This window comes from Antedon bifida, chromosome 1 (genome assembly GCF_963402885.1).
Source record: "Antedon bifida chromosome 1, ecAntBifi1.1, whole genome shotgun sequence".
In the NCBI taxonomy this organism is placed as follows: Eukaryota; Metazoa; Echinodermata; class Crinoidea; order Comatulida; family Antedonidae; genus Antedon; species Antedon bifida.
The window spans coordinates 29,999,293-30,016,604 of NC_136226.1; the positions used below are offsets into that span (position 1 = coordinate 29,999,293).

Below are 17,312 nucleotides of genomic sequence, written 5' to 3' on the forward strand. Positions count from 1 at the left end.
TTTAACAAAAAAACGTCTGTATTTCAGTTAAATGATTTTTTTTTCGACAAAGTTTTGGTGAAAGTTAATAACTATTATGATACTTCAAAATAACCCACCTTTTTTCGAAATCTGTTATTTTTTATTTTTTTGGAATTAGTCAAAGGGACAATACATCTTTAAATTGGCTGCTGCAGAAAATTGAAAACATTTTTTTCGGGGAAAAAATTTTATGGTCGAAGTGAATATCAGTTATAGAACATAATTATTTGTTTGAGAAAAATGTTTTAAGGGGACAATATGTCTTGAATTCTTATCAATAAAAGAAGCAAAAAATATTGATTGTTGATTGAAAATAATTATACGAACGTAATTTTCCCGCGATATTGATACCCAACACCTTGTACGCATGCGCACAAAATCTGTTCAATGGTGGAAAATTACGAACAAATACGAGACTACTTCCACACACGTCAGCTGCTTGTTGTTTGTTGTGGGCGGCTCACACGACGCACAGAGAAGACAGAGAGGCAAGAGATGGGTTTGTTATTGTTATCAACGAACTGAGTACAGAAATGTGTTAAACTTGATCTAAGTTTATTATTCAATACTTTTAATTTGTTTTCATCGTCTTCATTTTTCAACGTTCACAAACGTCTAGCAGCCTATAGCTACTAAGCCCGATTGTCACACACCCTCCCCTGCTTCTTGGAAATTGTTGCACAGCAGCAGGACTGAACTCCTTTGCTACACGCCAATTCTCTTCTCCGTCAAGGAAGGCTTTCCTCTAGGCCTAGCTCAACTTTGACTATAAACAATGAAGCTTACCCTATTATTACTGAACTCTTTAAAAGGGTTACCAGCACGTATGGATCATTATTCCAGATTTTCACCATCACCTTTATCTATAAAGCAGTTTTTAGAATTTGGTGAGTACACAGCAGTTTATTATTATTATAACTTGTATTATTTTTATTTTCTACTGTTCTGTAGGGCCTAGCCTAGGCCTAGTATTCATTTATATTGTGATAAATTGTTATATTTTGTACACTTTTTGTTTATAATAATAATATAGCCTAAATATGATTATGAATGATACGATATTATTTGCCGTTTTCAAGGTACAAAAGAAATTTGGTTGGTTGATTTACTGTACATGTAATTTGACAATGAATTAAAGCTGATTCTATAGAGATCTTACAAACTTGCTATTAAATACATGAATTGATATTAAATATAAGCCAATGATTGTTTGCAGCGTTTAGTGTTTTGATTTAGGCCAGAGTGATCAGTTTGGCTAAGCTTAAATAATTTATTTAGAGGATGAACGCGATCCCGACGAATTTTACAACTTCAGTTTTTAAATTCCTTTCATGAAGCGAAATAAGAGGCTCAAGGCTAATGCCGATGATTTTACTCGCCCACTTTACAATTTTTTCTTTCCTTTGTGTAAGATTCGAGAACCAGACAATAGAGACGAATAAAAGAACACTCCTACAGTAATAACACTATTTAAATATTACTTTAAAATTGTTGTAATATAATTTAAATTGACTGTCATTAATATACTAATGTAACAATCTGACCAACCCTGTATCACTATTTCTCTCTACTCCAGCTATAGTAACATTTACTTCCTGTCCCTAGCTACTCTTTATTCATTTTCCTATTACCCACATCCTTAATCAATTACTGTTTCCTCATCATTCAAGGAATGTTACTAGCTGGAGTAGGGAGAAATAGTGATACAGGGTTGTTGACCTGATGGTCAGAGTGTTACATTAATAATATATTATTATGCCTAGGCCTAGTCAAACTTGATTCTATTTTATTGTATACTAATTGCATAATAAGAACATAAATAAATGTACCTTTATTGTACTGTCATTAATTATATTTTTGAAAAATCAACACAATTTTAAGATGGTAAATCTTAGATTATTAGATGTCAATGGGCCTAATATAATTTCCTTACATCTTTAACATCTGTTATTATCATTACTGGGTCATTAAATGCTATTGCATCATTTTTTAGACTCTGGTTGAACTCATATTTCTTCATTATAAATATTTATATTTGTTCAAAGTTCAAAATATTAAACAAAAACCTTGTTTGCTACATGTTTTTCTTATCATGCGATTAAAATGATGAAATAAATGGGAATAAAAATTGGATTATATTATACCATTGTACATGGTATTTTTTAATAAATATAGTTATTTTAAATAAAAATAGTAAAGAAGGGTTTTGTATCTGATACTTAATGATTATAAGTATTAGAATACAATAAATATTGATGCAGTTGATAGTTGCATGGTGATTATGACTTGCATACCTTAGCTTGGTATAATAATACAGTACAATGATATTGATATATCCTGTTTGTGATGCAAATTACCTTGCACCAACCTCGTACACACCCACATAACTAGCCACTTAGAATGCTGCTTCACACTGACTACTATACTGCTTTGTAATGACGTTTGTCATTCATGATTTATTCCACTGGAACATAGTGGTTGATGACGTCAAGCAAATTTGTTTACACTACATCAATAATTAATTTTTAATATGTACTGTATACTAAATACTATACTACTATAGTTAGAAAATCTGTAGTAGTAGACTAAACAGCCAATAGATGCACTGATTATATTTAAATAATATAGTAAAAAAATAAGAGGCAAGCCATGATTCAAAACTAAACAGCTAAATGTATAGATTGAATGTAAAGGGGGATTATTTAAAATTAGTAATATTAATTGAATAAATTACAGTGACAACTGTAGAGAATTATGAATGAATGAACATGCTGCATACAAGCATTTATTTGTCCAAAATACAGTATATGATCATTTGTTTCATGTTTACGACAGCTTGAATACTGTAAATTTAAATATATGCATTATTAGTATTAGTCTTAAACCATGTCATGTACTGTACAGTAAGCAAATATGTACTTTAAATGAGAAAAGATGCTTGTTGAATGTTGAACATTTTCAAACTGTTACAAATTACTAGATTACAGGCTACTACCATACTCCAGTGATAATACTTAGTAGTAACTATATCAATCATTATAAGAAAAATCTATGATCAATTTTGTTCTCTGTGTTCGATAAATCATCATTTTAAAAATAAATTTAAATGTCATGCTTATTTTCATTTAGTTAGTAATAATATTAGTAATCATATTTAAAAAGGAAATTACGATACTTTTAATGAATTGCAATTTCAAATTATCATTTGCCACTAACCTGGATTTATAACCACAAATCTTCACTAATTGTTTGAATAATTAATTTCAATGTTGACCTTTGTTACAATAATAGTGTCATTTATTTTTCTCTAATTTAAAGGTGAAATACCAGAACAAAACAATCCATAATAAAACAAATTTATTTTTTTTTACAATGTCATGACTTTTTGTAGTACTGTATGTGGGTTAGCTATTTACTAAAACACAGAAGTACAGTCTGTAGAATGTCTTTGGGACCAAAGTAAGAGGTGTAACCCTGAATATGGGTTGGCCAATAAAAGTGTTAAAACCTATATTGTTCGTTTTTCGAAAAAGTGTCTTAATATAAGTGTAACTTGAGGACACTCCTAATAAAATTATTATTGAGGTGGGGTTGTTGTTTATTAGTAATTGATATTAAGTAATAAATATATTGGTACTAGTTTTAATGGAATAAATGTGTCCATTTCACAGGTATGAAGAGTGCAAATGAGAAGAAATCATTTGAGTTTTTAAGACAAGAACTTCCAATCAGAATTTGCAATATGATGAAGGAGATGAATCTTCTACCAGAAAAACTGTTAAAAATGCCTTCAGTTAAATTAGTCAATAGCTGGTAAGTGTACAGTATATTTCAAAATGCCTTCAGTTAAATTAGCTGGTAAGTGTACAGTACATTTCAAGTGTCTTTAAACAGCTTGTCATCCAATAAGGATGTCTCTTCAATGACACTCAAGTAAGTAATTTAAGTTGTTAAGGGAAAGTGTTTCTCTACATGAACTATCATCGTTTCCTTTATCGGATTATAAAAAGATTTCCAGTTTTATGTTATTTATGGCACAAAATTAGATTAAATTCATTGGTAATTGGTATAAACAGTGAATAACTTCGCCAGTGAAGCATAGCAAAAAGCTATACAAAACAACCTTATTGCTACACATTTCTACAGTTGTGTAGCAAAAAAATACAATACAAAACTATGTTTCTCGACTCAAAAACTAGTTTGATTAGCAAACAAAATTTTAAAATGAAATTTTTCCCTGATAAACCATTTCATTTAACATTACATTATCAAAAAGACAATACAGTATTTTGTAAACAATATACAATAGTTAATCATGTATTGATAATTTGTAATTCTTTTCCATTTAGGTATTTACAAACATTGCAAGATCTCCTAGAATTTGAAGATTCAGTGAATGATTCACCAACAAGAGAAAGGTACAGTATCTCACTTTAAAAAAATGTAATCATATTTATCTTTTGTTCCAAATGCTATTCATATTTTTATTTCACGATTTAAGAGAAGTTTGTAATACCGATGCCTTCACTATTCATACCTGTGCAGTATATTATAAATATTTTTGTATAATTTGTTTTATAAGTATTTTAAATATGTTATATATGGTCTTTTTATATTTATATTCTTGCCAAGGAAGACAATTTTCATAATGTAATTTTATTTATTTTATGACGAATAAAATTTTATCTATCTATCTATATTAAAGATGTATTGTCCCTTGAAACACAAAAAAATGAAGGTCAAAATATTCTAAATTTAAATTGGCCATATCAAAGTAATATTAAAGTTATTCACTTTAAGTCGAAAATTCGAGTCAAAAACAACAATTTTACGTAATTAAAAGCTAAATTAATTTGATTACATTTCGTCTGGAAAATCGTCGCGAGCGAAAGTAAACAAAGATTTCAAACCACGAGTATACATTATGCATGATGCTAATTAGGATTGTTTACAACTCTTAACGGTTGAGAAGGTGTTTTCACACAGATCGCGAGGAAGTTTTATGAGTATGCATACAGAGTAGCCAAATAAGCGCGTTGCATTATGAGGTATGTTTTGATTGAAAACTTTGACTGGAAGTCAAAGTTATTTTTTGAACCAAAAAACGTCTGTATTTCAGTTAAATGATTTTTTTTTCGACTAATTTTTGGTGAAAGTTAATAACTATTATGATACTTCAAAATGACCCACTTTTTTTCGAAATCTTTTATTTTTTATTTTTTTGGAATTTGACAAAGGGACAATACATCTTTAACTTTATAATTATTGAATAATTTTATGCCGTTTATTTTTCAGATTTACAGAAAGTTTGACAACAATACGAAACAGACATGCAAATGTAGTTGAGACAATAGCACAGGTATCTATACAATCTATCTATATTTCATTTGGTTAAGGGACAGGTGAAAGGTTACTCTCAGAATTATTGTAAAGTTATAGAAAGGTCAACCAACTATTCTGAAATCATATGTAATGTTTTACCAAATTAAATTTTACATTTTTTATGAAGTTGACACTGAAGAAGTTAAAATTCATTGACAATAAACAATCAAGTGTATGTAGCTTTATTCTTTTTTTTTGGTGGAACTAGCCTTAAAGCCATCTGAGCTTATTTAAGTTTCTCCAGCATAAGTGCATTCTACTGTACTTTAAAAAAAATGTCATGTTATTATGAAATTATGAAAATAAAATTGAATTAAATTGAGTAATAAAAAAAAAAAGAAAAAAAAAGTTCATTTTATGATGAACGTTTGTATTTCAAGTCCCATTATCAAAAGGGCGTTGAATAGTGGTAATCAATCATGTGAAAAATCTTGCTGGTACAAAGGAGAATTTCAATTGGGTAATGCTCAAGAGAATCTGAAGTTCTGAGAGTCTTGTATTTTTTAGTATACTGTACTTAAAGTATTTTAAAAGTATTTTGTTTTCCATTTATGCCCAAATATGGTAGTGATATGCCTAAATATGGTAGTGATATGACATCATGTCCATGTTTAGACACATCACATTTTTTTGTCACATAAAGTTTGATAGTGTAGACAGAGCTTAACATTGAAAACCTATAGCAATGTATTATTTTAGTACTCAGTATACTATGCTATCCTACTGTTTTAAGTTGTCCTGATTTCAAATCAAATGTAGTAAAGAATGTAAATATACCTATTTAAAATAGAATTGGAATCCTATAACAATGCATAGTACTATCAGTATCTTGCTGTTTGCAAATCTAAGTCTATTGAACTTCAACAAAGTTTAGATGTTATAAATGTTGGCAGGCAAATCACATGTAAATATACTTATCTACAATAGAAGTACAAACAATGCACTGTCAATGACAGTAGAATGTCATAAGTCTTGTTCACATAATTAACAATAGATTTAAAGCATTACACGTCTGTTACTGGGCGTGGTAACAGTTGAGCAAGTCTGCCTTTGATGTGTTTTTAAATAATTCTTTCTTCTGCAACATTGGTGTGTTTCATTTAGTAATTTTACATACATGAAACTATGGAGTTTGGTAGTCGAGTGGTTTGGACACTCTGTCATACAGAGAGACGCTGGTTCAGTTATCGAAAACTCTCAGTCCACTCAGCTGTATATGAGTTAAAAATACTAGGGAAGATAAGGCAGCGTGGAAAGGAATTGGCGAGTACCCTACCACATAATGCCGAGGCTTAGTACAATGAGCTCCTAACAGCTCATTCCTCTACGTTCAAACTGAACACGAGACTCACCTTTAACTTTTTTTTACTGTATACATATAAACAAGGCCAACAGCCATAAGTCGCGTGCTCTCAGAAAAAAATGAACTTTCAAAAAGTAATGTACTTTAAAACTTTTCTGTACATCAAAACAGTTCAAAAAGTACATAAAAGCGATAAAACGCATAGTGATACCGGACTGACAGACCGACCGACCGACATAGTGAACTACTAAAAATGTATTGACCTTAATACTTCTTACTATTCTAATTTTAATAATGTTTTAGGGGGTGCTAGAAATGAGGGAAGGCAAGTGGAATGTGGACCCACATGAAGAGTGTAATATACAGTACTTCCTAGATAGATTCCTGATGAGCAGAATTAGCATTAGAATGTTAATTAATCAACACAGTAAGTCAACCTGTAAATCAATTTGAAGATATTGTCCCCCAGAAACATGAGAAATGAAGCCTTTAAAGATGTATTGTCCCCCAAAAACATGAGAAATGAAGCCTTTAAAGATGTATTGTACCCCAACAACATGAGAAATGGAGCCTTTAAAGATGTATTGTGCCCCAAAAACATAAGAAATGAAACCTTAAAAATGTATTTTGCCCCAAAAACATAAAAAATGAAGCTTAATAAAAGAAAAAAAGAATAGGTCATTTCGTAGTTTTGATCAAGTTTAAATTACTTCCATAGAAAAAAAAAAATAATAATAAAATACATTTTTTCACTTATAAAAAGACATTTTACTAAAATATAGAATATATATATATATATGCAATGCAACAATTTAATATTTACTGCATAGCACATTTATTTGGGTTGTATTTAAAGAAATAATAATTGTGTGAGAGAGACCATGCATCGCACATTTATTTGGGTTGTATTTATAGACATAAATATTTTTTAAAGAAATAATAATTGTGTGAGAGACCAGCATTGCTTATTATTATTTTCCATTTTTTTTTCATTGCCAGTTTATTTTTTATTGCCTTTAATTAGTTGATAATTAATGAAATAAATTGATTCAAATATAGCTTTAGTGTTTGGGTCAGAAACCAACGGTCACTCATCAAGGCATATTGGCAGCATTGATCCTAACTGTGATGTTGTGTCGGTTACTCAAGGTAAGTGACAACAACAATAATTCATAATATTTATTCAAGCTATCTATTTATTAAGGTCAATTCAAAATAAACACTTTCTTTTCAATTGTGATTCAAAAGTAATTTACATATATCAGGGCCCCTGGCTATGAAAGCAATAATTAATATATTTTTTTGTCATTTTTGAATAAATTATTTCATCATCATTTAACAAATGTTAATGGTAATGGTAGCCCGTTCCGACTTAACAATTTACACATAATTTTTGCTTATGGCATATGAATAAACCAGCTGTTTCAAAAACCCATGAGGTGGATTTTTTAATTACACCTTAAACAGCAAGCCGATTAACCATAAGATATAATAATTGTTTTACAGTTTACATGCGTAAATTGTTTGTGGTCTGAACAGGTCGTCTGGTTATTCCCAAGAGTATTAAAGTTACACATCATGTAATTAAATTTAAAGTCTGAACACAGCTTAAGTAACTACATTAAACATGCAGTTCACATTCATTGTGTTCCACACTTTGAATCCTGCTCCTACACACTAAAGCTCTGTCTACACTATTGTGATGTGCCCAAATATGGTAGTGATATACCCAAATATTATGGTAGTGATATGACAGCATCATTTCCATATATAGGCACATCACATTTTTTTTGTCACAAAAAGAGTGTATTATACTGTAACATTATATTTTTATACAGTATCTCCTTGCTTCATTGTAGAGCAGTTTTCACTTTTATCGGAACAATGCTTTTCGTAATAATAATATTATACACTATTACTTGTGAGCCGATTAATAATGTGTTGTAATACCTATAAGTATAATGACATTATTCAAAGTTTGGCATGAAAAGTAAAATAACATCAGATTCAGAATGCAGTTTCAACCTGAAATGTGTCGTGCAGACTAGTTTGTAAGTTAGTTTGTTTTGAATAGCGGGAAGGAAGTGACCTATAGGAAATATTGGCAATAAGTAGAGGATTTAAATTGCTGTATTTAATGCTGCCAGCTGTACTGCTATTGTCGATTTATCTTTTTTTGCACAGAGGTAGACCCTGGCCTTTGGTAACAATAGATTGACCATATGACTACACAACTATAAAACTTTACTTACAGTATTATAGTCTACATTATAATAAGAGAGACTTGTTGTGCGTATACTGTATAAAGAGAGAAGGATCAGTTCAGTAAAGTTATATTTAAATCAAGGTTTAATAAATAGATAAATCAAGGGCATATTCCACCAGTTGATTTGTGTATACACGTATTATGCCAAGATGGGTTGATAGATAATAAATAAAAATACTTAGTTATTGCTCATTTATTACAGAACTATTAAATCATAACAGCAATAATTATAAAATACTGAATTATTGCTTAGGTTACAGGACTACCAAATAAACTAAACAGCAATAAAGCCATGTCTACACTATCAAACGTTATGTGTAAAAAAAGTGTGATGTGCCCATATATGCTATGCTTAAATATGGTAGTGATATGACATCATAGTGTCCATGAGCACATCACATTTTTTGGATAGTTTGATAGTGTAGACAAGGCTTAAAGCTCTGTCTACACTATCAAACTAGTTTGACAAAAAAAGTGTGATGCGCCCAAATATGGTAGTGCTATAACATCATCATGTCCATATATAGGCACATCACATTTTTTTGTCACATAAAGTTTGATAGTGTAGACAGAGCTTAAGGATAAAATACTGATGTATTATATTATTTGATAATGTTATGGTAGTGTACACTATACAGTTATTAAATTTGTTCCTGTGTATTATTCCTAAGTGAACCACTACCTACAAACATACTGTAGCTTTACAGTAATATTAAAAGTTTTACTAAATAATTACTAATTTTTAATTAATAATTAGTAATATTTTTAGGCTATTATTAATAATATTAATAATTTTTTAATGACATTTTGTGTATTTTAGATGCCTATGACAGCGCAAGATATCTGTGTGATCAGTATTACCTCGCTTCACCCGAGCTTGAAATATTCACAAAGAATGGTAAGTGAACGTGTTTAGTCATATTCCCATTGTGCCATATCACTTTGATGATTTTAAATACTACTACATTCAGAGATGTGTACATCAAGAAGTATTGCATTACATATTTACTTTCAAGTTGTCTCGATTTCTTTCCTTTATGAAGAAAATACAATACATTTTACACTGTACAATAATAGATATGTTCAACTAAAAACAACTTCATTTAAAGTTGTCATGTTTACAAATCCAAACAGATCAGAATGCAATACAATATATTATAGTGAGCTTTTGTTACAATTACAAGGAGGAACCAAAAAGTTGTTTTGGAGTGCAGTGTTTTTTGTATTATCGTTTTTAAAGTGTTGAGGACCTCATGCATGTCAGCCTCGGCTGTTTTGAGTCACCCTCATTAAACAAAGTTTAATAAATAAATTATAAAAAAAGTTTATACTTTTTCTAGTACTGTATATTTATTGTTTTGTTATTAATTTCAACCCTGTACCAATATTTACCATAATAAATTTGGAATTTGACCTTAGACATATTGACTTAATTAATAATGTATGTCTCACAGGTTATCAGTAGGTTGACTTTGTACAATTTCAGAAGGTCAAACTAAAATTATTAATACAATAATAAATCAATGTACAGTACTGAAAAGTACTGGAAATGTTTGATAAAGTTGTAAAGTGCTATTGCTAGAATAGTTTTCCCAAAAAAGAACTTTATTTTTATCAAAGTTTAATTTTAAACTACTGAAAATAATAAGCAGAATAAACTATAGTATTATAATACAAAAACAGCTATATTTATGCCTGTAATTAACTATTATAATAGAACCCATATGATGCACATATATACACATAGTCCCTAAGTTATTCACAGGGTGGAACAAATGTGTTCTAATACTCATCACAAAATTTGATGTAAATAAGTATCTAATTATTCTGTGAAATATATCTGATTTTTTTATACCTCTTGTCTGATATACTTCAATGTAAAACGTTTAGTAAAACTAATTCCCCAATTTATTCTGACTGACTTTCACAAAATTCTTTTCTGTACCTTTGTAGGAAGTGACCCTACAAGCGGTATACACATGGTGTATGTACCATCCCATCTCTACCATATACTATTTGAAATTTTCAAGGTGAGTTATTCAGCTTTATCAACATATAATAATAATAGTAATATCCTGGATTTATAAAGCGCCTAATGTTGCGAAACCTCTAAGTGCTCTACATATTATCCCAGTCATTTTTTGATCAAACACGTATGGAAACATACTCCCATAATGCAGCTAGTAATCAGTGCAAAGTTGTGTTCTGACCAGGTACCCATTTGTACACCCTGGGTGGAGAGAGGCAAACGTAAGTAATTGTCTTGCAGAAGGTTACAAGCAATGCGATGAGCGTAGGATTCGAACCCACGATTTCACATCAATAGTCCAAACACATACTTATTTAAAAGCGAACAAAGCTATATTGTAGAGATACAATCAAAACCAAGCAAGGTTTTTAAAGAATTGTGCTTTTGCAAAATAGTAATTTGCTCAGATCTTAGAGCAACAAAATAAACCAACACATATTGCTTCTTATCACTTGTCACCACATGGTTTCTGCTATAAGATAATTTCTCTGCACAACACCCACTGAGTTTAAAAATTAACATCCAATCCATTCACTTATTTTCTAAAGAATTCGATGCGTGCTGTGATGGAGCACCATGGAGTGGCTGCCGAGGAATTCCCAAAGATCAAAGTAATGGTTACCAAAGGCAAAGAAGATGTTACAATCAAGGTAGGACAGTTTGTGCACAGATGTGTAATGCACTGTCAACTGTAATGGCTTAATATTTAAATTTCAATTTATTTCCACAATATAACATACATAATCATATACATACAATAACATAATGATAAACTAGTTTGTTACTAAATAAAATTGCATATAAATACAATGAAAAGAAGTTTGTTGTTAATAAATTAAATTGCATATAAATACAATGAAATGTATTCATGGAGGAGGGGGAGAGTCATAATAAGTCAGAAAATTCAACCCCATTAAATACAAAAAAAAGGAAATAAAATTACATACACAACTAAATACAAAAGAAAACAAATCTACAATTTTCACAATACTTTGTGTACAAATAGTAAATGAAAAATATTAATGTTTGCTGTAGTAGAACCAGGCTCATAAAAGTAATTTAATATACAAAAATAAATATATGAAAAGTTGATATGCTCAGTGCATAACGCAGGGGGCAGGCAAAGGCCCCTGGTTTAGCACTCCTAAGGGGCCCTCGAACGTTGGCTAGTTGCATTGAGGCTTCTCATGCTCTTGGGCCCTGTAAGCTCTGGCGCCACTGGGTTTAGCCAGTGAGCGCTCATAACCATTACGCCACTGGATATGCCGTACATTATATTTTGATCTGTTTGATCAAAGTTTGTTATTAATTATTTTCTGTCTTCTAGGTGTCTGATGAAGGCGGTGGTATACCGAGGAGCGTGACTGATGAAATGTTTAACTACATGTACACAACAGCGCCCTCACCACCTAAACCAGGAACAACTACTATTCCACCTCTTGTAAGTTCACAATTATTTAACTTGTTCTGTTTACATAAAATATTAAATCAATAAAGGATATTCAGTAGAACCCTTATTACAGGAACACTTTCAGGACCCAATACGTGTCCCCTTAATAGAGGTGTTGCCTGAATAGGGTTTTGTTAAAATATATCTTTCCCCTTGTTTGTTTCATGGGAAAGTGTCTCCTGAAATGGGTGTCTCCTGTAATAGTATAAACATAAAGGCAGTGTTTCCGCAGCCATAACAAAATCGGATAATTGTTTAACCAATCAGATAATTAATAACAAAATAAAGTGTGCATAATCAGACATTACCGAACAACGCAGTGATTTGTCCTTCAGGTCAAAGGTTAACAATTATCGCATTTATCAGATAATTAGATGGAATGAGATAATTATCGGTTAATTTTTCTCAAGTAAAATCGGTTAAACCCCATTTCCACAGGCAGTTTATCGGTTAATTTTTATCGGTTAATTTTTACCGGAACTTCTTCTTCTTTCTAATTCATTTCAGTCATTAATATTTTGCATTGTAAAAAATATACACCAGCTGGCAAATAATAGTTTTCTGGTTAATTGGATTAATAGTGATCTTGTGTTTATTTTGGTATCCATAATTCTATTCATATTGTACATATTTGTGAATCTGTTGTGAATAAATTCTATAAATATTTTTTAATTGTGCATAATTTTTCAATTATGTATCTATCATTTTCAAGGATCAATTAAAAACAAGGTCATACTGTACTTCTAGAAGGTTATAGTATATATTAATATATATATATATATTAATATTTCATATTTTAATTTTGCAGGCTGGTTATGGATTTGGTCTTCCGATTGGTCGTTTATATGCAAAATATTTCCAAGGCGATTTGCAGGTGTCATCAATGGATGGCTACGGGACAGATGCTGTTATATATTTAAAGGTATATTATTCAAAATTAACCATTTGGTTGAGTGATTCTATCGCGTCATCGCATACGTCATGTTTGTAGGTACTCTTTCGGAGCGAAAATTTCTAGTAAATAAATTTTTAAAATAAATCGTAAAAAAATACAAATGTTAAATTTTTTTATTGTTTCTTTGCCTATCTGGATAATGAAGTGTTTCTAAACATTTTGGGTTACTCCAGTGAACTGGAAACTTCAGACATATGGCCATCTGTGCAGCACCCATTTTGTGGAATAAACTGCCAATCGACATAAAGGCATCTGAAAACATCAACACTTTCAAAACACGACTAAAAACCCATTTTTACACAGAGGCATTTCCTGCTTAACTTTGTCAAGCGCCTTTGAACATTATTATGGACACTGGCGCTATATAAATCTGATTGATTGATTGATTGATGGGTTCACAAAATAGCCCCTGTATCCGGGGATTACCACCTCCACCATCTGATAGGAGAGTGATTAATTTACTATTGGTAATCCTTGGCCACATGTGACTAAAGATGTAAGATATAAAACAAAAATTGATAAATTTTGTGCTTAGAAACATTGTATTAGGTGCTATATAATACTACCATTATTGTTATTACTATTACTGAACATGATATCGCAAAGAAATTGGTCTAATAATATATTTTTTCACAAAACAATTCTAAAGCTCTGTCTACACTATCAAACAAAAAAATGTGATGTGCCCATAAACGGACATGATGATGTCATATCACTACCATATTTGGGCACATCACACTTTTTTGTCAGACAAAGCTTTACATAGGCAGATGAGTTTAGGAGGAGAAAGAATAGTGCTATAATAATATAGATTATTTTTGTTTGTTTTCAGAAATTATCAAGCGAGGCGAATGAACTTCTTCCAGTGTTCAACAGCAGTGCTTCAAGACACTACAAGACACCAGCCATCACTCACGACTGGAGCCGGGCTGGTAATCACGTCCGACCATACCACTCTATATACCGCAGTATGTCACGATGCTACAAGACGACTTCCATACCAGTAACATTAGCTAATTAATATTAATTATCCTGTCTTTCTCGCTGACTTTAGCTGCATAGTGGCACTGTGGGTTGGTGCTTGTCTTTTAATCCAGTATCCTTGTTCAATTCTTGGGTGGTTTTTCACTTACTAGTATATCTCATGGCAAATTGATGGGATGGCAACAGAATTTTGCGTTTATCACATATATTTTATCCAATATTTTCACATATTTTAAGTGTGAAAATGTTTATTTTCAATACTGTAATGGTATTATTCATTATGTATATATATTTTAACTTGAAAGAAACTGTTTTAGTTGTAAATAATTTATGATAAGATCGTTTTAGTGCATTCCAATTTGTTTTATATTTAAAATGAATGAATATGGCATGATCTTTGTTGGAGTTGTTGGTCAAGTAGATATGATTAAGATGTGGTAAATTCCATTTTATTTTGTTGCATGATTACATAGTATATGTTGATGAACCCTCCATGCGTGCCATTGTTTGTGTTCTACACCACTGTTACAGTTGAACATCTATTATAGTTTAAACCAAGGCGATCTAACAACAGGATGCTACTAAGCTCCGGAGATCAAAGGGTTTATCTGTAACTCACCGTACACCACTCTAAATGAGTGGTGCAAGAGGCAGGTGGGCCGGTCGTGGCCCTTTATTAGCCTCCCTTGTCTTCTGAAATTGTTTTTTAAATAGTATGGTTGTGTCAACTTTTACTGTACTGGCAGGGAGAGCATTCCATGAATTTACGACTCGTTGGGTAAAAAAATGACTACGGCATTATTCTTTTTCAATTTATGTGGCGGGATATTCAGACTTTTGAAAAAGTAAATTACTATCAATAGCCTCTTTGTTAGAAAGAAAATTATATGTTTGAATCATGTCCCCTCTATGTCGTCTTTCTTCTAAGGTTGTTAAATTAAAAACTTTTAACCTATCTGTGGCTGTGACACGATCAGTTCCACGCTCCTTAACAGACATTGTGCGCCGGGGAAAATATGTACATAGTACAGTACTGTTGGTATTTGTCGCAGCCAGACATAAGATCAAAGGACTGTTATGAGTTCCTATCTTGGCAAGGCAAGCTCAGTGTCCTGTTGTTAGATTGCCTTGTTTAAAATAAAACAAAATGCAAGCCTGAAGCTGGTGATATACCAATCACTTATTGTAAACTAAAATGTAAATGATTTCAACTTAAAGGTTGTGGACAATATCATTGGGTTATACCAATAGAATGACAATAACCATTTGTACATACAATTTATTGTTTCAATTTGTTGGAACACTGTAGCAGGCAATCATACATTGGTTATGAAATAGAAAAGGTTATTATAAAGACCTTGATGAATATAGAACAAATTCCATGAATATAACTGTTCTAAATCGTTAACTGCCATATGCATTTTATATAATGAAGAGAATTATCTGAAGTGTTGTACAGTTTATTTGTTTTAGAAATATATAATGGATTTAGTTTAAATGAATATTTTATTAAAAACTGTGTTGAAATTCATTGAATCTTAAGCTCTGTCTACACTATCAAACTAGTGTGATGTGCCCAAATATGGTAGTGATATGCCCAAATATGGTAGTGATATGACATCACCATGTCCATATATTGGCACATCACATTTTTTTGCCACATAGAGTTTGATAGTGTAGACAGCTTTACATGAGGTTGGGTGAAGAGGTGGGCTAATCTGGATTATATAGTTGAATACAATAGGCATTGTCAATTGGAGGATTTTCCATTGAGTATTTAATTAACAAGACTAAGTTAGTACTCAACAAACAGGCTTTAGTTAATTAATGTTATACAATTGAATAAGAAAAGAAGTTTATAAGTCATTCTTTTAAAAGGCTGCATTTCATCAAATCTCTTTGATGATTTTTGTATGACCTTATAAGGTAAGTTTATTTACCACTGCCAACCAGAGACATATATGTCTCTGCTGCCAACTGAACAACTATTTTAAATAATAATAATAATTTAGTATCAGTACAGCAATCCTTGTGTTTTAACATGGATTCAATTGATAAAATACAATATAACCCCTCCTTTGGGACACCCCCCATTTAGGGGACACTATGCTGGCCCCAGATGTGACCCCTTAATAGAGGTTTTATTGTTTATCAGTTTAGCATTGCATTTTACTGAAAGAGTTAATATTTAAATATATTTGATTGATGTATACAATGCAAGTTTTGAGTTGAATTTAAAGTTCTTTCTAGAACTATATTTAAAATATAAGTGTATATTTAAAGTCAAATATATTATATTCATATTCTTTATGGGTTTAATAAGCACTTACCTAAACTTTAACAACAGTTATTGAAATTGAATAAGCTAAAAGTTCAAAATAATTTACGGCCACACAGTTTGTAAGAGAATAAGCTAATTTTTCAGTTTGTGTTTTTCTGTCAATGCTAATTTAAATCGAGTTGCAAGAACCAACATTGTTATTATTTATTTAAAAGTTATAGTAAATTTATTCTGCAAAATAAATCAATCTATTGAATATTCATGAGAAGTTCCGACCATCCGTTGCATTTGCTCATAAATTATTCTTGATTTTCCCAAAATTTGTTTTATCAAATTTTAATTTCTTTGGACAATACTGTAAAACAAATAGAGTTTAGGTATGTGCAATATTTTGTTTATTTGTATTTTAGAAAGAATTTCTAGTTGATATAACTTTTATCTGTTAAACCTACCTCTCTTTTTTGTAAATTTAATTAAAAAACAAAGACAAACCGCGAATGCATGTGAGTGTATCCTTGGTACATTGTACTTTAAAGTGTATTTGTGATTGGTATGAAATCTAATACAACCTTTGTACACCAACTGGTTTTATTGACCATGTAAATAAATAATGTTTAACGAAGTTAAGAGCGTTTTGTATT

The 17,312-nt window shown here is 30.9% G+C and overlaps 2 protein-coding genes across 2 annotated transcripts in view; one reads left to right on the top strand and one right to left on the bottom strand.

Moving 5' to 3' along the window:
* The window catches only part of LOC144850042 (carbonyl reductase [NADPH] 1-like), a 93,939-nt gene that overhangs the window by 19,684 nt on the left and 56,943 nt on the right, over positions 1 to 17,312 (bottom strand). The gene's annotated exons all lie outside the window — the stretch shown is intronic.
* On the top strand, positions 495 to 17,286 carry LOC144849124 (pyruvate dehydrogenase (acetyl-transferring) kinase isozyme 2, mitochondrial-like). The gene is made up of 12 exons (XM_078706138.1): positions 495 to 908; positions 3,693 to 3,834; positions 4,371 to 4,439; positions 5,317 to 5,380; positions 7,010 to 7,133; positions 7,766 to 7,855; positions 9,793 to 9,870; positions 10,926 to 11,002; positions 11,550 to 11,651; positions 12,329 to 12,442; positions 13,260 to 13,373; positions 14,239 to 17,286. The coding sequence occupies exons 1-12, from the start codon at positions 797 to 799 to the stop codon at positions 14,425 to 14,427; spliced, it is 1,275 nt and encodes a 424-aa protein (XP_078562264.1). The 5' UTR covers positions 495 to 796; the 3' UTR covers positions 14,428 to 17,286.

What these genes read in the sequence shown, in the direction of transcription:
- LOC144849124 (XM_078706138.1), top strand. Translation starts at nt 797, where the DNA reads ATGAAGCTTACCCTATTATTACTGAACTCTTTAAAAGGGTTACCAGCA. An exon ending in TGTTGTGTCGGTTACTCAAG is followed by an intron (nt 7,856 to 9,792) that starts GTAAGTGACAAC and finishes TGTGTATTTTAG; the next exon opens with ATGCCTATGACAGCGCAAGA. An exon ending in TGAAATATTCACAAAGAATG is followed by an intron (nt 9,871 to 10,925) that starts GTAAGTGAACGT and finishes GTACCTTTGTAG; the next exon opens with GAAGTGACCCTACAAGCGGT.